The sequence below is a fragment of the Equus quagga genome, chromosome 2, assembly GCF_021613505.1.
Source record: "Equus quagga isolate Etosha38 chromosome 2, UCLA_HA_Equagga_1.0, whole genome shotgun sequence".
NCBI classification, from domain to species: Eukaryota; Metazoa; Chordata; class Mammalia; order Perissodactyla; family Equidae; genus Equus; species Equus quagga.
This window is the reverse complement of record NC_060268.1, coordinates 174,478,717-174,499,549: the sequence shown is the minus strand read 5'-3', so window position 1 is coordinate 174,499,549 and position 20,833 is coordinate 174,478,717. Positions and strand designations below refer to the sequence as shown.

The following is a 20,833-nucleotide window of genomic DNA, read 5'->3' as shown; positions in this document are numbered from 1 at the left end:
CGGGGCCTGGGGACAAGTGTCCCTGTGACTGGCACAGACTGTAATTTTAGAGCTGCTCTTAGCCACAACCTTCTCACTTCCTCCATCCTGCCATCTGTTGGAGTCATTTACTCTTTCGGCCGAGTGTCAGACTCAGAGCCCCGTTAGCATCAGCACTTCAGATTTTAGCCTTAAAATACACTCTTTGGAACTCTGACACCTGCTACGTGGATGAACACTGAAGACACTATGCCAAGCGACATAAGCCAGACCCCAAAGGACGAATACTGGATAATTCCCTTTATCTAAGGCTCCTAGAGTAGCCAAAATCATAGAGACAGAAAGGAGAATGGTGGTTGCCAGGGGTGGGGAGTCACTGTTGAAGGGGTAGAGTTTCAGAGAGGGGATGATGAAAAAGTTCTAGAGATGGATGGGGGCGATGGTTGTTCCACAGTGTGAATGTACTGAATGCCACTGAACTGTGCACATAAAAATGGTTAAAATGGTAAATTTTATGTTACGCATATTTTATCATAATAAAAAATGATTGGGGGTTAAAAAATACTTAGTTTATATGAAAAATATTTGAAATAATATATTAAATTTTAAGGTAAAGTTTGAAAGAAAAAACACACTGTGGGGCAATAACTAATGATGAGAAGGGAACAAGGCTTTTTCAAAACGTAACTCTGTGTAGAAGACCAGGGCACCTTCTGAAACCCAACAACCAGAAAATGGTCCTCTTGGCTCCCAATGCCAAAGTGAGGTAAATGCCAACACCACCGTCATCACCTACCAAACGTCGCCACCACTCAGTACATCCTGCCAAGTGCTGCTCTGGGCCTCCGCTTGGAGTCAGAGTGAAGGCATAGAGGGGGATAAGCGGGATTGTTAACCTCCATCAGAGGTTGCGTTCTCACCCAAAGTCTTCCAGCTAATAAATGGCAGAAGTGGACTCAGACTCAGGGCTGCCATCCATCTTCTAACAGACAGCTTATTTATCAAATGTATCGCTTGTCTCTGCTTCCTAGATTGTAAACTCCGAGAAGATAGGGATTCGGGTCTTTTCTGATTCCTCTTGTATTCTCAGTGCCTCTTACAGTGCCGGGCGCTCAGTCAGCCTGCCACATGTTGGGTGAATTCGTTGAATGAATGACCCGCTCCCTGCCAACTCTCCAGCGTCAAACCTACCGTCCTGCCCCTCCACTCGTCCACAATTTATCTTCCAGGGATGCCAGCGGTTCCAGCCCCAGTGCACATGTGCGCACATACACACACATGCATGCACACACTCATGTGCATGCACAGACAAGGCTATTCCACGCTGATTTTCCTATGCTCAGGGGGTCCTGCCTGCTGTTGCCATGCTTATTTGTCAGGCCAAGTCCTACCAGACATTTATTGAGACCCAGTTCCATGTCATCTTGACTCTGAAGATGGTCTGACCTTTGCGCAAAGGCAGAACTGGATCTGGAAATCCTGTCTAAAGATAACCTTATCTGCTCTTGGTAAGGGCCTCCTGCAGCCAGACACTTTACACTCCTCGTGCTCCTGCCATGTCTCCACTCTTATTGTTGAAGAAGATGTGTTTGGGGGTTACCCAGTTTGGGTGGAAAGCCAAGGCGCCACATGAGGGAAGTGAAAACTTACTGAGGAATAGGAATCACCAACATTTAGTGACCTTGGAGAGAAGGGAGATTCAGCTTCCAGAGAGCCAAGCTAAAGGGGAACGGGGGCAACCAGCCAGAGCAAGAGAAGAAACGAAAAAGGCCAGAAGCACAAGAGTCAGGTGACGAGAAACCCTGTTGTCCCCAAATACATCAACCTCTCTGCACACGACTTGGCGGAGCGATTCTGAGAGAGAACAATTTAATGGCACTCATGTCCATGACTCATGGGATATTTCAAAACGAATGTTCTGGTAAAGAGATCAGAGTTGTCACGCCAAGGTGCCCAGTTTCATGATGACTCTGTGGCCAATCTGCAAATGCCACTCATTAATCGCAAGAGACACATGGCCTCTGCCCGCCCTGGCACACAGCATCACAGGGCGTTTCCCGCCAGCCATCAGCGGGCTTGGGTGTCAGAGGTGTGAAGGCCGTGGCTGGGCGGTTCTCCTCTGAGACTTCCCCCACATGATATATGGGGGAAGGTGGTGTTGGGTTTGTTGGGCTCGTGCACACCCACGCAGCCAGCAGATGCTCTTGCTCTCTCTGCAAAGAGAAGTTCAGAGGAGGAATCCACCCAATGTGCAGGTAAGATCCAAGAAGGCTTCCTGGAGGAGTCCTTGGCCAGCTCCTTCAGGCTGGGTCAGACTGGGACAGGGCACAGGAAAGAGGAGACTCAGCTGCAGAGGGCAGGGAAATCTAGCAGTTGGAAGGTGGCTTCCCCGGCTGCTTTCCATGACCGCCTTCCAGTGAGGTTGCTGGAATCCGCCTCTGGAGTATCTGCTTCAGAGGTTAATAATTCAGTGATAAGTAAAGCAGTCAAGGACCAGAATTACAGGTCTGTTGATGATTCGCCCTCAACCTTGAGTTCTCAAAGTGGAAGGATGTTTCAGAAGACCTAGGAGATCCAGGTCAACCCAGCTCCACCATCAATTTGCAAAAGGAGCCTGAGTAAGGCCCTTACCTGGTTGGGTTTTATAGCCACACCGTTGAATGAAAGAAGCCTGACACCAAAACGTGTATACGATAGGATTCTATTTATATAAATTTCCAAAGCAGCCAAGACATCTCCATAGTAAATAAGCCGGGATACTGTTTCCCTTTGCCTGGGAGGGGGAATTCCGAGATAAGACACATTACGGGGCTAGTCAAGTTCTGTTTCTTGGTCTGGGTGCTGGTTACACAGATGTGTGTGCTTTGTGGAAATTCATTGAGCTGTTCACTCAAGGTTTGGGTACTTTTCTGTATGTATTTTATACTTTGATTAAAAATGTACTGTAAAAAAGTGAAAACATTGCCTGCCTCTGGCTCTGCTCCAATTGATGAGTTTTTACAGCTTTCCTGGACTTCTCAGACTGCTAAGTGGAATGAAGTGATGACTTGTCCTCCATGGGCGAAGGCAATAGCTTTGCTTACATTTTTTGTTTTTCCTACAAGGAAATGTTAAATTTAATTCTGGACAGCCTATTTGTTTTTCTAAAGTAACCACTGCCAGGAAAACAGGCTGTGGGGTGCCGAGGGGGGTGTGTGTGTGTGTGTTCGCGCAAGCATGCATGTGTGTTCTCTTCCTATATTGACGTACTTAGACAGCAATGAAAATAAGCTCAAAGCTGTTCCTAAACATCTGGCTAAGTAGAGAAACTGCCCATTCAACTTTCCATCAGTGTCCCTGGCACATATACGTGTCCAATAAATATTTGTTGAATGAATAAATGATTGAAAAAATCAATGAATGAAAGAAATTGGGAGAGTAGAAAATATGTCTGGGACATACGTCTTTATTTGCAGGTACAGTTGGAAGAGTCAACTATGCAAATATGTTCACTCCTCGCCTGTCTTCTGGACATTGCTAAGACAGACAAGAAAGGGGCATCTGATTCATTTTATTCAATTACCGCTCTAACCTCTCCTTTTCGGATGCTGGGCTGGCCAAGGCCACACCCACAGCTGCAGCTCAGCCTCGTCCCTAGTTCGTCAGAGGGCCTGGTTATCTAATATTCGTGCAGCTTGTCCCACTGCCACCACGTTATGAAAATACAGTCTCATTTTGGGAGTTCCCATACTGTTATGGCCTCAGAATGTCCATTCTGACCACTGCTCCACTACCCTGAAGATAGCTTATAGATCACTCTGTCATTTACATTATCTCATCAATAGATGCAACTTTACAAATTGGACCAAATAGTCAACTTCCTCCATTCTCATTCCCAAACCTATTTACTGTCTCCCAGGGGTCCGTTCTGCCCCACCTTTAAATACTCCTGGCATAGCCCTGTCCATGGCCACGGACCAGCCATTCCTTTGGCTTCATGGAACCGTGTAGATCAATTCTGGCCCAGGCTGACTGTGACTTCCCACGGCCTCCCTCCTCCACCACTGGGAGCACAGGTGCCTTCTCGCAGCCTGAGCCTCGGGACCACCAGGCCTGCTGGGCCAGCAGCTCCGAGGCCCTGCACTGCCACTGGTCAGCCCCGGGATCCTCAGGAAGGGTGGTGAACACGGCGCACGGACACCTCTGCTGCCTGCTCCCACATCAGGGGTAGATGTCACTAACCTGCCGAGACGTTCTTTCTCCCCGAGCCTAGAGAAAACCTTGGAATCCTTCCTAGGCGAGCACACCAGCAGGCACTACCCATCGATAAAAACGGAAACTTGTCTGCGACCCCTTTTACTTCAAGCTGCTGCAGACGTGGTGCTCTCTGAATTTTGCATCAGCATATTAAGACACGTTTCCCTGATGGGAATGGAGCTACATAGAAATGTCTGATGGAATCTCATCATTCGATAAGCTATTATATGCCCAGCATGGTGCCAGGCAAGCTGGGGGTGAGAGAAAGGATCACAAACCCTTCCTTTAAGCTGCTTATGAGGTATGCGGCGAGGCAGGACTTACACATGCATCACAAGGGACTGGTCAGAGAGGTCATTAGGGGAGGCCCCTGCCGCGGACAGATGGAGAAGAGGAGGCAGTGCAGCTAGGGTGGGGGTGGGGTAAGCAGGAGCAGCAAAGCTAATCCTCAACCTGAGGAGCCTGGGGGCTCAGGGACTTGCATGTGGGAGGTGGAGGCCATCGACTGCGGTGCACCCCACAGGTGCCACTGTTCTGGGGCAGATGAGTGAGCTGGGATGGGAGGAGAACCACCCACGATCCTAAAAAGGGCCACATGGTCCTCAAAGTTGGGAGTGGGTCTGGGCGACAGTAGGGTTAAGATCATCCAAGGTCCAGACTGTCCTGTCTTTTCTCCCAGTGGACACAAAGTTGGCTGGAGGGAGGGAAGAGGAGCGAGGGAGGGAGGGACCCAGGGCAGGCTCGAAGGCCAGCAGGAGTCACTCCTGCACTGCGGCACTTGGACTTGGGGCCCTGTTAGAAGATACTGTCAGAACTGCTTAGGCTGGACACTGAGACCACTTGGAAACATGGAAATGAATTCCAACAAGGAAAACCGTGCAGGATCAGAGGACTCAAGGAAATGCCATGTGGAGGGTGAGGTTTGGGGTCAAAATGGAATCAATGTAGATTCAAGAGGAATGGAGAAGCTGTGATGGTGAGAAATATCCATGTGTGGGAGGAGCCTTTGAGACCCCAGCTCGGGAGGGCCCAGGAAACCCCACTTCCAATGGAGGGGGCTACACATCTTAGCTTTCTCATTCCCACTTGTTTCTCTCGCATTCAAAACGCCATTCCAGTGAATCAGCCGCGTTCTAGCTCATTTCCTATCTCCCGGTGCTAAGACGTTTCCAGTATGAGAGCTAACCCAGAGCCAAATAGCAAGTTTTCCTGGTGTGCATGAGTCATAGGAAAAAGTGTCTCTTGGGCTATTAAAATAGTAGGGGGAGGAGGGTTTAAAACATTTAGGTTCAAAGCAAATTACACAGAAACTAAGCAGAGAACATGTAATTCTGGCACTGAATACTCCTTTCCCCAAATACTAAGAGAGAAAAAAATGGGCTCTTTAGTTAATGTGGTGCACAGATGTTCCAGAAGGATTAAATGCTTCAGAACAATGCAAACGAAACTTGGCTTCCACAGGTCAATCTGCTGATGAATATGTGGAAGATGTGTTTATCTGCTAAACTCGCATGTGCAAAAGAAATAGAGCTGCTTGACGTCCTTGAACACACCTTACCGTGCTCGGAAGCGCCCATTCCTGCTGACATGGGAACAGGAGCATAAACCTGACAGTGAAGGTAATGCCACCAGCAACTTCCTGTCTAGGGCAGAGCCTCTGGGGGCCACCTGGGGCTGTCTAGGGCGCCACCCTCCACAGCCAGCTTGGACGATGTGAGCATATTTCACAAAGTTTTCATAAAGGTTACGGAGACACAAAAGGGAGCCCATAATCTACTGCTTTCACCCCCACCCCCACCCCGCTTCCCTGGCCCCGTGCTGCCACACCACTAATGGGGCACTCTCAGTTGAACAGATAGAGAACACTCACAGGCAGAGGGGACACAGTGAGAGGAAGAAATGCCCTGCAGGGCAATATTAGAGGTCCGTGGCTAACGACAACAACCCCGAACCTAGAGGCAGCCTCAGGATCTTTCTGAACACCATGCCCAGGAAGCTACTACTGAACCAGCTGGAGCGAGCACCAGATAAGGATTCTATCTGCTGTTCCAGGAATGGGCGTTAAAGCATCCTGGGATTTGGCAGGTCTGGGTTCAAGTCTGGCTCCATCTCTTATCAATTGTATGATCTCTGACAAGGTATTTCACCTCTACCTCAGTTTCCTCATCTGTAAAATGGGAATAATAAAACCGGGCCCTGAGTATTACGCAGATTAATGAGATAACAAGTAGAAAGTGCTTATCAGAGTCACTGCATTTAGTAAGCACATTTAAATGGTGCCCACTATTATACTGTAATTGTCATTTTTCATGTAAATGTTGATATATATAACTTTTAGAATTTGTAAGTTTAGAGAGTATAAAACACTGGATTAGGGACTGGCCGGTCGTGCAGCAGTTAAGTGTGTACGTTCTGCTTCAGTGGCCCGGGCTTCTCTGGTTCGGATCCCGGGTGTGGACATGGCACCACTCGGTAAGCCATGCTGTGGCAGGCGTCCCACATATAAAGTAGAGGAAGATGGGCATGGATGTTAGCTCAGGGCCAGTCTTCCTCAGCAAAAAGAGGAGGATTGGCGGCAGATGTTAGCTCATGGCTAATCTTCCTCAAAAAAAAAAAACCCACTGGATTAATTCTATGAAACCTCTGTACATTCAAATGCTTCTTCATTTGTCCAGAAAATCCAGAATTTTATATGCTATCTAGTGAAATATAAATGAGATTGACCTGGTCTCATTTAGATATGGTTTAAATATGAAATTTTTAAGGTCAGTGTAGTATGGTAATTTTCTTGAATAAAAGGAGTACCTTTTGCATCATGTATTTTACTGGACACAAAAAAATTCCCAGAAACACATAATTATCTCATATTATAACACCTACATATTATTCACTTTTTCAAGTAATCTAGTGGTTCGAAAATATCCCATAATCTTAGGCCCCATAAAGGAAACTGCATTCTATGCACTCTGAGGTTATGAAAAATTATATCACTAATGCTTTTCCCCCATGCTATTAAGAGCAAAAAACCAATGTATGTACATTTCATCAATCAACACTAAGTTATGTTTACCTGATAAAAAATGCCAGCACCGTTTCATACGTTGGAAGTGTCTGAATTTTGTGGTTTAGTTGCAAGTAGACCCACAAAAGTAGTATTTTCAGAAGATGAAACTCACTAAAAGTAAACAACCTGGCCAAAATAAAAGATTGAGAAGAAATTTTAGGAAGAGCAAAAAACCACAGTGTTTGCAGAAAACGAAAAGTTAAAAATGGGTTTGGGAACGAGGCAACACCTCTCCTGAGTCTGTAGGTGGCCAGAGACAAAGACGTTAAATGACCTGGCCAAGGTCGTTTGGCTGGTTAATGGCAGAGCTGGGATCTGAACGGCAGCAGCCTCACGCTGGAGCCCTCGCTTTCACCACCCGCTGTGCTGCCCCGAGCAATGGCTGTCGTCTCATGAGCACTTCCTCCAGACAGGTGTTCCCAAGATGCTTTCACACATTCTTTCATTTAATTCCACACAACAATCCTGCAAAGCTGGGCTATAGTCCTTATTTTCACAGATGTAGAAATTGAGACTGACCCTATGTTGATTTAAAATTTTAATATTTTGTTCATCATGGCTTTTCACATTCATTTTGATTTTAAAATATTGCACTAAAATATACTTTATCTCGATAACTGAGCTTTTATGGTGCCCCCTTAAATTTTGCACCCGAGCGGAGTGCCTCACTCATCATATTCTAGTCCCAGCCCTGATCAAGGGCTGAAACATGAATAACTTATCCAGGGTCACACAATTCTGGGGGCAGACCTGGGCATGGGCTGGTTTAGAATCTTAGTGCTGCCCACACTGGCTGTGGGACCTCTGGCGGGATGCTTAGCCGCCTGCAGCCACATCTCCCTTATCTCTAGAACAGTGATGATTGTCGCTGTTCCGAGGACACTGGTGAAGGCTATGGGAGGTGACACGTGGTAGCGTTCCCATCGCTGCTGTAACACATTCTCATTAACCGAGCAGCTTTAAACAACACAAACTTATTAACTTATAGTTCTGGAGGTCAGAAGAACAAGACGGATCTCACTGGGCTAAGATCAAGGAAGGTGTGGAGAGGGCTGCGTTCCTTTTGGAGGCTCCATGGAGAATCGTTTCCTTGCCTTTTCCAGCTTCTAGAAGCCATCCCATTCCCTGACTTGTGATGCCTTGCTCCATCTTCAAGCCAGTAGCACAGCGTCTTCAGATTTCTCTCTGGTTTTGACTCTTCTGCCTCCCTCTTCCCCATTTAAGGACCCATGTGGTTGCATTGGGCCCATCTGAATAATCTAGGTTCATCTCCCCATCTCAGGGCCGTCCAAATAGCAACCTTAGTTCCATCTGCAAACCTGTTAACCTTTGCCATACAGCTTAACATGTTCACGGGTTCTGGGGACTGAGATGTTGACATCTTTGGGGGACCATTATTGAGCCAATCACATACATACAGATTGCTTGGCACAGTGCCTGCAATGGTGCTCAGCAAATGGCAACTCTGACTCCTAAGTGGTAGGCTGGGTCCCGACTCCAGAGCCCACTGTTTGCCTGCAGCAGCAGGAGGTCTGTCGTCAAGAAACAAGGGCTGAGAAGGAGCAGCTGCTGCTCTCCATGTGTCAGCTCTGTAAAGGAAGGATGTTTCCCAAACAGCTCTCTTAACAGCCTCTGACGACTTGATGATCTAAGAAGTCATTTCAACGTTTCTTAAACCCATTGATATTTGCCATCTCTGACCGTGGAGATGGCATCCTGCCCTCAAAATAGATCACAGCCTCTTCACCCACCACTTTGAGTGGTCCTGGTGGGTGACATCCAGGCTAAATCGTGACTCTAAAGGGCAATGGAAATGTCACCCACCCACCTCCCATGCTATTTCCGGACACAGCAGAACTGACTCTTCCGCTTACTTGTTTAGGCCACTTACAGAAGCATAGACTTCGAGTCTGTCCAGACAGGACCAAATTTGTCACTGTCTGCAAAGTAACGGTGAGGTAGGAGGGGAGATGTCACAGAGCCATTTGGGATGATGTCCCCACAAAGAACTCTGCCAGGACTTCAACCACCACTGGGCCGGGGTGCTACGTGACTTCTGGTATAGAATCCATGCTTGAGGTCCTGGACCCCAGAAGGTTTTTTGACACCAAAGACGGGCTGACAGCTGGGGCTGGCCCTGTGGCTGAGTGGTTAAGTTCGCGCGCTCCGCTGCAGGCGGCCCAGTGTTTCGTTGGTTCGAATCCTGGGCGCGGACATGGCACTGCTCATCAAACCACGCTGAGGCAGCGTCCCACATGCCACAACTAGAAGGACCCACAACGAAGACTACACAACTATGTACTGGGGGGCTTTGGGGAGAAAAAGGAAAAAAACAAAATCTTAAAAAAAAAAAAAAAAAAAAGACGGGCTGACAGCAACACAGGGGGAGTAATTGGCAGCTCCATGAACCAGGATCCTGGTTTTACTGTTATTATGAAGGGTAATTGTTGAAATAAAGCCCTCTGTCTTCAGGCCAGTACCCTGCAGTATTAGTTCCTTCAGGAAATAACCTTGCTGAGGACATTCAAGCATATTTTATTTACCTAAGAGCTCCGGTGGCCTGAACCAAGATGGAACTCAGAGATCCTAAACTTCCCTCCAACATAGTGAACATCTGGGCTGTTCTATGTGTGTTTACTGGTGCCCGCTATAGCCAGTATATATATATATATATAGGGATGTAACTGGCGTTTGTTCTTTAAGACAAAAAAAAAAAAGGCTTTTAACAAAGCACTGTTTGTCCTCTATTTTTTTTTGAGAAAATTGTATATAAATAATAAAAGCCCCCTTTTGAATACAGACCATAAAGAAAGCCATGCCCATGTGAACAAGAAAATATGAACAAGGATGCCCGTTGCATCATTGATTGTCACAGCAAAAAATGAAGCAAAACAAAATAAAACAAGAGGCCTTTAGGAAGGGAATGAAAAAACTGTTGTCTATTCATTCAATGGAACACTGCACAGCAATTAAATTTAAAATGCTAATTAGATGTGTAAGTGTCAACACGGAGAGAAAGCATTGCATGATGTTAGTGAACAAAGTAAGTTGAGAACATTACAATCACGTCAGAACATTTATTTGAAGTTTTAAACCTTTGCAAAACAGTAGCGCGCCTTATTTATGTACATACACAGAGGTAATAAATTTATAATCCCACGGATTGGGCTCACACAGGTCCCCAACAGGGGTTTGACTGTCTCTAGGGAGGGAGGCCAAGAGGGAGGAAGAGAAAGTTCAGGGCTGGGAGGGGACCCAGGCGGCTTTATCAGTAATGCTTCATTTCTTAACTTATGACCAAATGTTACCACTCGCTCATTTGGGGAGTTGAGTCCAGTTGTGTTTTGTATTATCCTCCTACCTTTGTAATTTCCTTTCACAATAAAAACCATGAACATCAACATCCTTATTGATCTTGACCATCAATAAGGAAAAAGGCCTCGTGCAGAGCATACCAGTGGGCTGGTGATGAACGCGTACTTGAGGCTACTCAGACCTGGGTTCAAATCCCAACCCTCATGCTGCATGGCGGGAGCTTGGGCCAATCTCTTCCTGTAATCTGCACTCCACAGGTGAGAGCACAGGTAACAGTACCCACCTCACTGGGTTGCTGTAGGAATCAGAGTGGATAACCCACTCAGAGCGTTCCATATCCTACAAACGCTCAATAATTAGTATTATCCAGAGAAGCCTTAGCCTCAGGAACTACTGTTTGAGAGGGATGCCCAATGGCGTTCCACATGCTCGTGGGAAAGCTGCGGGACAGGCACACTGTGCAGGACAGGGGTGGATTCTCTTAGGGAATTTCTGAGCCTCAAGACTCCTTGTGTCATAGGTAGGAAGTCAGGGAGAAGTGGACACACAGAGCGATGCTGTGCCCCTGGTTGCAGGGGAGCCTTTCATGCACATAGGAACCAGGTAACTTTCCGAGTTCTCCACCCTCCTAAGTCTACAGAGAGCTTGGCTTCCAGAAAAACAGAACTTGGAATGAAGCTTTCATAATATTAGACTTAGAACAGGTAACCTAGTGGTGACGTCTAAGAAGAAAATTTACTGAAAACCAAAGGCCCAGGCAAAGAAATTAAAACCAGAGGCCTAGGAGGTCAGGAAAACTGTGCGTATTTCCCCCAGACTGTTCATAAGATGGAAAGCAAAGCCCAAATGAAGATGAGGTCAAAGGGACTTCAGAAGGGAAAGGCTGAATGGCTCAGAAGCCAAAGCATCTGCTGAGAGATGGATATTGTTCCAACAAGGCTTAGAGACCCAAATACCATGACCATTAACACAGCCCACAGTCTACGCTGAATGGGGCCGAGGGACACTCCATCTGTGACCTGGGGGTTGGCACTTACACACAGCAGCTCTGGGGCCACGTGACTTCCCAGGACAGCCCAGTCCTCACTGAGTTCTGGTTGCTGGGGACTCTGGCCTCTCAACAAACAAGGAGATGGTGGAGTGTGGAGGGTGGGAGCCTGGACCTTGGAGCCTGGAGCTCCAGGTGGCTGAGGCTTGCCTTTTATTAGTCCCTCTTATCTTAGAGACAGCAATTGTACCTACAGCATGGGGTTGGGGGGAAAGAGATAGTGCGCATAGCACAGCACACACCCAGAAGTGCTAACGAAAGGTAACTCGCTCAAAGGTCCGTTCTTAATCAGGTGTGGTCTGTGGTGCCAGATCCACCAGCTGGCAAGCGCACCAAGATGAGGAACCCGAGCCTAGGGAAATTTCTAACCATCTCACCAGGCAGTGGGTGTGGCCCAGGCCCCCTTGTCCTGCACCCTCCGTTCCCCACTTCCCTCCAGCTTAAAGCAAGTGGCCACTGGACATTAACCGGGTGGAGAGTTCACCTGGGATAATGAGCGCACGAGTCTGGGAGCTGTTGGCCTGGTCACTCCAGGGCACACGGGCTGATGACGTGCCCGTGGCCACGCAGGGCTCTCCCCTCCTTGAGCCAGGAAAGCCCTGGCCTGTCTGTGCTGACTGTTCCAGGGGAGGGGCCGGAGGAGCAGGACCCAGTTTCCACATCAGTCATGTCTCCCCAAGCTTGAGAGTCTAGACGTTTGACACATAATGTTCTTGACCTCTTTTCCTGCCCAGTGTACGTTTTGTAAGGCCTATCCCGTCACTAATGTTCTGGCTGTGGTCAGACATTTTTTTCCCTTTTCTTGGTTAAATGCTACCAAGGTGGGGCAGCTCAGTCTTTCCAAGGGAGGGACAGTGTTATGAAAAGTCTAAGGGATGCCATGTTTATCTTTTCTTCAAGAGTTCCATAACCGTTGCTCTGTTGGCGGGGTGGGGGTGGGGGGGACATGCGTGGAAAAGTAGTGGGGAGCAGGGCAGAATGACCCTGGGGCTGCTCTTGGGGTCCCGGGTCCTGAGGTCTTCTTAGGTAATACGGTCGCCCTCAACTCTAGAACAGTCTACCAACCTCATTTCTGCCTAAGTGTGAGGGCAATACAAGCTATTTAGGAATTTTGAACTAACAGTAGAATAAATCTTTCCAGATCTAATTTCTGAAATCAGAATGCTCTCTACCACATAAGCATGAGTAAACATTTATTTTCTAATATAGCGCTCAAGTTTTTAGTAGAATTTAGTTCTCACTTTCGAAATTCACCCGAAGGGAGTATAATCTTGATAACTTGGCAGTGAGGATCAGGAACCTTTTAAAGATTCCCAGAGAGGGGGCCGGCCCCGTGGCTGAGTGGTTAAGTTCGCGCGCTCTGCTTCGGCGGCCCAGGGTGCCGCTGGTTCAGATCCTGGGCGCGGACATGGCACCGCTCATCCAGCCATGCTGAGGTGGCATCCCACATGCCACAACTAGAAGGACCCACAACTAAAAATACGCAACTATGTACTGAGGGGATTTGGGGAGAAAAAGCAGGAAAGAAAACAAAGATTCCCAGAGAGACATGACAGGTAAATGCAATCTGTGATCCTAAACTAGGGAAAAGGATGCTATGAAAGGCAGTACTGGGTCAGTGATGTTAAGGTTAACATCAACGTCAGATTTCCTGAGGTTGATAACCGCATTGTGATGATACGTAAACACTGAAGCCTTAGGGGTAAGGGAACATGATGTGTGCAACTTGCCCTCAAAGAGTCCAGAACAAAAAAGCGTGTATGTAGATACGCACACAGATGCAAACGTCACAGCAAAAGGGGGGAAATTGAATGGGGCGACTCAGGGTACATGGTCTATAGATATTCTTTGTACTATTCTTGTAATTGTTATTTAAGTTTGAAATTATTTTCAAATAAAATATTTTTAAAATACTAATAAAAACAAACAGAAAGTCCTTTTGACTTAGTAATGTCACTTCTAAGAATAAAGGGAAATAGTGGGAAAATGATCTGGATGAAGATAAATGTACATTGAAGGATGTCACCAAGGCGCTATTTATGTTGGTTAAACATTGGAAATAACCTAAAAGCCCACGCATTGGGGGCTGTTTCCTGAATTACTCACAGGATGAGAAGGAGCCACTGGGGCCAGGCAATTCAGGCAGGAGGCACGCAAGAAGCCCTGTGGGCAGCGAGCCGGTCAGTGGGGCCGGAACCTCAGGAAGGCCCTGTAGCTGCTGTGGGGTGTGTGGGACAGAGGAGCCAGATCAGCAGAGCCAAAGCCCCTTTGGCTGCAGATGTGAGTGGAAGGGGGTCAGGAGCAGATGCAAGACCCCGAGTTAGAGGTCCCTGCAGTGGTCCAGATGAGAGACGATGGAAGCTTGGCCTCTGGTTGCTGCCGGTGCAGAAAGGCCCAGAGACACGGATTTGGTCTGGAAGTAGAACTGACCGCACTTGGGGGGCAAGGGTGAGCGGGCATCCAGAGGAATCCCAAGGTGCTAACACAAGCAGCTGGTGGAGGAAGGCTGGGGGTGGGGCTGCAGCATAGGGCGGGCGGGGGCACCAAGAGTTGGGTTTTGGCCTTAATTGTCAGAGAAGTCATACACCCTTGGAACGTCTGTTCAGGAGAGTGGGCAGGGCTGGAGGTAGAAACTGATTTAGGGTGAGCGCTTTTATTTTTCTTTTTCTGCTTTTCCTGTTTTCCATTTTCCATAATGAATGTGTATTAACGTTGTCAGGATTTTTTAAATTACTTAGGCAACTAGTTAATTAATTACCAGGTGGGTAACGAGACAGTGGCCACCCAGCAGGTCCCCACCTTGCTGAAGAGCGTGAATGCAGCCCCCTCCCCAACTCCACAGTCTCCCACGCTTTGGCCCCCACACGAGGCCTGGCTGTCCAGGAGGGCAGGAAATTTGGGATCAAGGGGGTGCTGCACACTGGCCCTGTCCAGCAGGGCTGCGGGTGTCCCCGCTGCAGCACTGCCCTCCCTGCACCGCCCCTGCTCCCCCAGGCCCACCCAGGGGCGGCTCCTGGTCCTGCACACAGTATCCCAGGGAACCAGCTCTGACCTGGGGGACTTCAGCACTTTGTGGAGCAGCTCCTGCGGGATCTTCCGGAGGTGGATCTGCGTCCCCACCAGAGGGACCAAGTTCATTTCCAGCCATTTCTCGCAGGCTGTGGTGAGCTGTTCTTCCTTGTACTGAGAAGGCAAGAAAGGCTGAGTGATGAAGGCATTCCTGAACTCTCGGCGCCCTCTCCTGGACCGTGATGATGCTACAAGCATCTTGGGAGCGCGGTGCTGCAGGCGAGCTCAAACCTTCGCCGTAACATACAGAAAATACAGACGTCCTGCAGCAGAGGACATTTCCTGAGGGTTTACTATGCCCAAGGCACAGCACTAGGTTGATTTAAATCAATCCTCACCACAACCCCGTGAGGCTAGTTCACTAGTATCCCTATTTCACTGATGGAGAAACTGAGGCTCCAAGATTCCTGCTCTTGCCGGCGGTCACGCAACAAGTCAGTGGCAGAGCCAGGAGCAAACCTAGGTGGTCTGACCACAGGGCTTGCATGCTGAAACCTCTGGCCTAAAGTCAGTGACAGGTCGCGGAAGGTCCTGTCGGGTGTGCCTCACGTGGAGTTCTGAGGCTAGTAGTGGGCGCGTGTCCTAAAAGTAAGAAGAATGAAAGTCCAGAGAAAATGGAAAAGGTCTCCCGGGGCCAGGGACCTTGACAGGGGCTTACTTAGTATACCTTGCGTGTCCTCAGGTCTTCCCCAGGCCAAAGAGTGGCTGAGAAATGCTGACCGGAATGTAAAGATTTCACGCACCCAGGGACTGTCTAATGACCAATGGAGTGACGGTGAGGACATCAAGTTGTCTTTGACAAAATAGGTACTTAAAATATCGCTAGATGTTATTTTAAGAACACTGTGACACGTTGATTATGCATGAACCAAGCGTTAGGGTCAAATGTGTCTGTTTCAGTGTGAGCGTCCATCCAGGTCAGTGGTGGCCTCACAGGCTGGAATCAGGAGGCCTGGGGTTCAGACCCAGCGCTGCCACTCAGAAGCTGTGTCACCCTGGCCAGGTCTTCCGCCCCCTTGGGTCTCAGCTTTCTCTTCTGAAGATCAGAGAGTTAGATTAGCTCATTTATTCCCAACAGTGACTGGGCCCCGGTGGGACAAATGTCACTTGACTCCAACAAGAATGTCCTGGAAGGTTGTCTGCTGTTTTGGTGAGAAAGGTTGTTAACCCCCCCAGCCCCCACTCCCATTTTTAAGGCTTTTCTACCTTTTTGGCATTAAAATATCCTTTTAAAAATAAGATGATTAAAAAAGTTCAGTTGGCAAAATAAAATATTGGCACTCTGAAGTTGGTGCCTTCGGGTGGCTTTTTTGGATGTGCGTCTGGTGTGTGAGGTCCGAGTCTGGGTGCCTGAAGGTCCCCCAGGCGCCCTGTCCAGGTTGTTCTCACCTTGCGGCCGGCCAGGTAGACGTTCTTGATGGTGCTCGGCGTGAGTCCGCTCATCATCATGGCCACGCACCTGCGGAGAGAGGGCTGCTGACCTGCCGGCCCCCAGGCTGCTCTCAGAAAACGGGGCGGCTCCAGAGGTTTCCATTCAACTCCAGACGGCAGCAGGGGCCCTTCACATGGGAGGGAGCCTTGCCTGAGGGATATGAACACGGGGCAGGAGGACAAGACCAGCAAGGCCTATTGCAAGAGCTCTGGCCTGGGGGAGGCGAGGCCTGAGATCAGACCCTTCAGAAGGCAACCAAGCAGCTGTGACACCAGGGAGCAGCGTTAGCACTCGAGCTGAAGCCCCTAAGGTGTCGTACTGAGGTTTAATTTCAGCCAGGATGGCCATCTCTGCCCTGCCAGAGGCATTTTCTCCCTGCACAGACCACCACTGTGCTGCCAGAGGATCCTCTCACTCCGTTCCTCTCTGTGCACAAGTGGATTCAAAGAGCGACTTTCTGATGAAAATCTTGGTCCTTTCTCACGACTAGGCCTCACTTACTCATTAAAGATCTGTTTACTGAGCACATACCATGTGCCAGGCACCTGGTGAGGCCCTTGGGGTGCAAGAAGCAAAGCTGATGGGCCAATGAGACAATACACATTAAGTAAACATTTAGAAGATAACCACATTATTACAATTGTGTTAAGGGTTAAAAAGTTAAAGAACAAGGTGCCAAGGGAATGCAGAAAAAGGGGAATCTAACCTAGCGGGGGAAGGATCGGAAAAGTGACATTTAAAACCTGAAGGAGGAGGGCAAAGAATTGGCCAGGGAGGAGTTGGGAGACCAGCATTCCAAGAGAAGGAAACATCATGTACAAGGGCACTGAGGCAGGAGCAGGTGCTGTACTTTGAAGGAACATCAAGGATAGCACAGCTGCAGTGCAGTGGGGCAGGGGGCAAGACCAAAGAGGAGATAAGCTGGGATGGACAGGTGGGTGGAGGGTTGGATATGCTAGGCGGATGGTGGGGTCGTGGAGTTTCAGTGACTCAAACAAATTCATAGCGGATATTAACCACTCTTCAGCACAATTTTCTTAAGGCTTGTTCACATTACATTGTCAAACAGGGCCCAGAGAATAGCTACTGGGATCTTGTGTAGAAGCACAATCTTGAACTCATTATCACTCAATGGTTATCCTAAGCTCGGCCGAGATACACACTGCTTGTGGACAAAAGCTTAAAGGATACCCAGTAACTCCCGCACATATTCTAAAATGTATTCTTCAATTAAGCCAGATCAGCAGAGAGCTGGGGGGCTCATTACCACCATCAGCTGCATCCCCAAAGAATAGCTTTTACTGAGTTTTATTTTGGTGTGAAGACTTTGCCAATACCAAGAAAGAATAATATAATAAAATTTATCCTTGCATTCACCCTATGGATATTGTTGAGGACATTGATCATGATGTCACTTAGTGTCATCCGATGAAGACACCTAGGGTTTTATTACCAATGGTAGCTTTGCTTCTCCCAAGCCACTTATTTGTTTTTGTCTAACGTCACTGATCAAGTTTCCCTTTTCATATTAGCTGCTAGGAAGCTCAGAGCCAAATGTGTGGCCCACCTACAGCAAGAGTATAGGTTGTTATGCAACTTCAGCCTCTCTGTCCTTGTTTTTCTTTCCTCTTTTTCTTTTTTTTCTAACTATTTTGTGCCCTGTTATTTTATGTATTCTTCTAAGTCACCAAAAGCCCTTACTAGAACAAAGCAAGAAATAATGAATGAATAAATAATCTGGTCATGATCAAGGTACTTTACCCCTATGGATCCTAGGATTTCCCTTCACCACAGTGAGACTGATCACACCCAGTTGAAGGAATTGTCTGGAGTATTGGAGCAATCTGGGCTGCATAAACACGAGACTCTGCTGTCATCTCTCGGGCACTTTGGCTGGTGAGATTGGAGTCCCTAGTGCTATATCTTCACTGCCTCTTGGAAGACCTGCCTCCACCCCTCCCTCCCACTGCCCCTGCCTAGCTCAGACCCCCCTCACCTCTCCCCTGGGTCTCTGGTACAGCCTCTCTACAGGTCTCCCTGCCTCCACCAGCTTCCGCCTCCCCATGGCATCCTCACGCTGTGGCCCGAGGGTCCCAGCAGAAAGCACAGAGGGGCTCCTGTCCCCATCCCCTTCCGAGCTTCAGGCTCTCTCCTCTGCCGACAGAACCAGGTGGAACCTGCCCACGTGGGCTTCAAGGTCTGCATGACCCTAACCTCCCCACTCACCTTTCCCTTCATTGTTCCATGCCCCTCCCCCACTCCGGCCACATGGGGTCTTAGTGGCCGAGCATGTCCCCGTTTCCATGCTCCTCTGCCCGAAGTCCCCTTCTCTCTCACCCTTTGATGGCTGGAATCCTTCTGAGCTCAGCTCAAGTACCACCTCCTCTTGGAAGTCTCCCTGACTGCTTCTCCTCACATGCTCCCCTTCCTTTGATTTCCATGGCTTCCTTCTGCCTGGTATTCTGCCTCTTCCACCACTCCCCCATGAAACTACACACTGCCAGGAAGCAGCCCTCCCAGCCTAAATCCATCCCCTTAGTGCCTGCTGTGTGCTGGCTTCTGTTGCTGGTTCTGGAAATACCTGTCATGAACAAAGCTCCTGTCTTCCTGGAGCTCCTGGTCTCACTATCAGCCGAGCTCACCAATCAGCAGAGGTGGAAACTGAGGCATGAATGGGGCTGTGCAAGAGGGTCAGGTCCCACCTCTCACCAGGCACAGTGTTCTTAGGTGCTGGCTTCCGTCAGGAGAGATGCAGGGGCAGAATTAGCTGAATTTGGAGGTGGGATACAGAAATTCATGCTCCAGGAGGCTGACACCTTCGCCTGTGCTCTCCCGTTCTCACTGTCAGACTCACTGGCCGGGCTGGGCTGGAATGGTCAGGCTTCCCAGACCAGAGGACACAAAGCAAGCCCTGGGACTACCCAGGTCACTTGTCCCTGGGCTCAGGGAGGGTGGGGGTTCCTACTTCTGGAAAGTCTAAAGGCGCAGATGGAATTCAGTCCTGCGTGGAGGCAAGGAAATGCCCTTCCAGCCTTGTGAGCCTGGAGGGACCCAAGTGACCCTTAGGGAGATTATGTGTGTGTGTGCGTACTCGTGCGTATGCGTGCATATGCACGTGACAACCATGATCCCAGCAGTGCCAGTGCAGATATTGATGTGTGAGTCTAATGAACAGCACCCAGTGGAAACTGCATGTACACACTTCATCCCCTAAAGATGAACACCCTCAGGTATGCAGGATTCAGACCTAGGCAGCCACCTGGGTGAAATTTTGCACTGGCTAGGAGCTCGGCCGAGCTGACCTTTGATGCCTCATCCAGCACCTTAATTTATGATGCTATCAAAGAGACCTGGGTAACTTCTGTTCCACTGCGTGCACACACATGCACACACACACACCACATGCTAAAGCTTGTGCTGCCACACCCCTGCCAACTGCACCATCAGCCTCTCAAAGGCAGGCGAGACCCAGCCGAGCTGTGTGCCAGGCCTGCCCAGCTCTGACTGAGAATAGCAGGCCCACCACCATGATCTGTAGAATCTTGGGCACCGCCATCAGCCCAGGCAGGCTGAGATTCACTCATCAGTGGAATGATAAGTTTGGCTCATTATCTCCAAAGCCCTTCCTGCTCTGGCTCTCAAAGGAAGGCATGGGAGGAGGAAAGAAATGAAGAACCTATGATTCTTGGCTCAGCCACAAGTAAGCCAGGCTGGGCTTCGGAGAGTAAGATGGGGCTTTGAATCTGGGCCCGAGGTCGGGCAGCCGAGGCTCCAAGACAGACATAAGGTGGCTGGAGGCCCTGCTCCAAGAGGAAAGCTGGCCTTCCAGCCTTTGGGTCAGAGATGTCTTCCTGGACAGCACCAGGACATAGCTGCTCAGAAACGCCTGCGTAAGGAAGCTGTGATTTAGTAGTTATTTATGTCACAAGGCTTTGCCAAGCTGAAGATGGGTGACACTGACAATGAAAGGGGCGTGGGGAATCTCAGGAAAACCCAGCCTTTTCCTCCATCACCTGCGAGGTCAAGGCCAGATTCCTTAGTCAGTCCACGACCCTACACAACCTAACCCTGCCTACGACTGCTGGCCTCCCATCTCCCACAGCGCCCCTCCCCACCCGTCTGGCCAGGCCGACATGACAGAGTGCCTTTTCAAGACTCTGGTCCCCCTCAGCGTGTCCTCTGCTGTCACATCCAGGCCTTGGAGAGCCTGCATCCCTCGTGCACGAGGCCTCTGCATCCCTGACGAGGCTTCAAGATGCTCCAGATGGAGGCTCTGCCCCAGGAATGAGGCACTAGCTCACAAACGCTTGTGGGATTGAACCTGGCTGTGTGGACTCTACAAAAAGTGAGTTGAGACCTGTAAGGTCCCTGGGAGAGATCCTGCCCCTGCCCTCCACAGAGCCAGCTAATGTCCTCTCTTGGCTTAGATGGGAAGTCCATTCACTCATTCATTCATTCATTCCCTCAGATAAAGAAACTGAGGCTTAGGGCGGTGACACAAGCCAGGCAGACCATCCCTGCCCTCAATCTCCTCTCTCTACTGAAGTGCATCAGAAACCAGGAAATCAAAGAGCTAGAAGATGCCACCTCTGTGTTTAGGACGTGAGTGCAGTAGCCATACATCCCTGAAAAAGCCTGAGGGAAGGGACAGAACATTCTAGAAAAATTAATCCCATCAGTTATTTTCCAT

At 49.0% G+C, this 20,833-nt stretch overlaps 1 protein-coding gene across 2 annotated transcripts in view; it reads right to left on the bottom strand.

The window, feature by feature from the left end:
- Positions 1–20,833, bottom strand: part of BTBD16 (BTB domain containing 16) — a 45,759-nt gene that overhangs the window by 9,742 nt on the left and 15,184 nt on the right. For both annotated transcript variants that reach the window (XM_046654638.1, XM_046654639.1), the window contains exons 8-10: positions 16,101–16,170; positions 14,695–14,825; positions 7,286–7,405 (exon numbers count right to left, since the gene is read on the bottom strand). In XM_046654638.1, the coding sequence (XP_046510594.1) occupies positions 7,286–7,405; positions 14,695–14,825; positions 16,101–16,170 (321 nt within the window). The remainder of the gene's footprint in view (positions 1–7,285; positions 7,406–14,694; positions 14,826–16,100; positions 16,171–20,833) is intronic.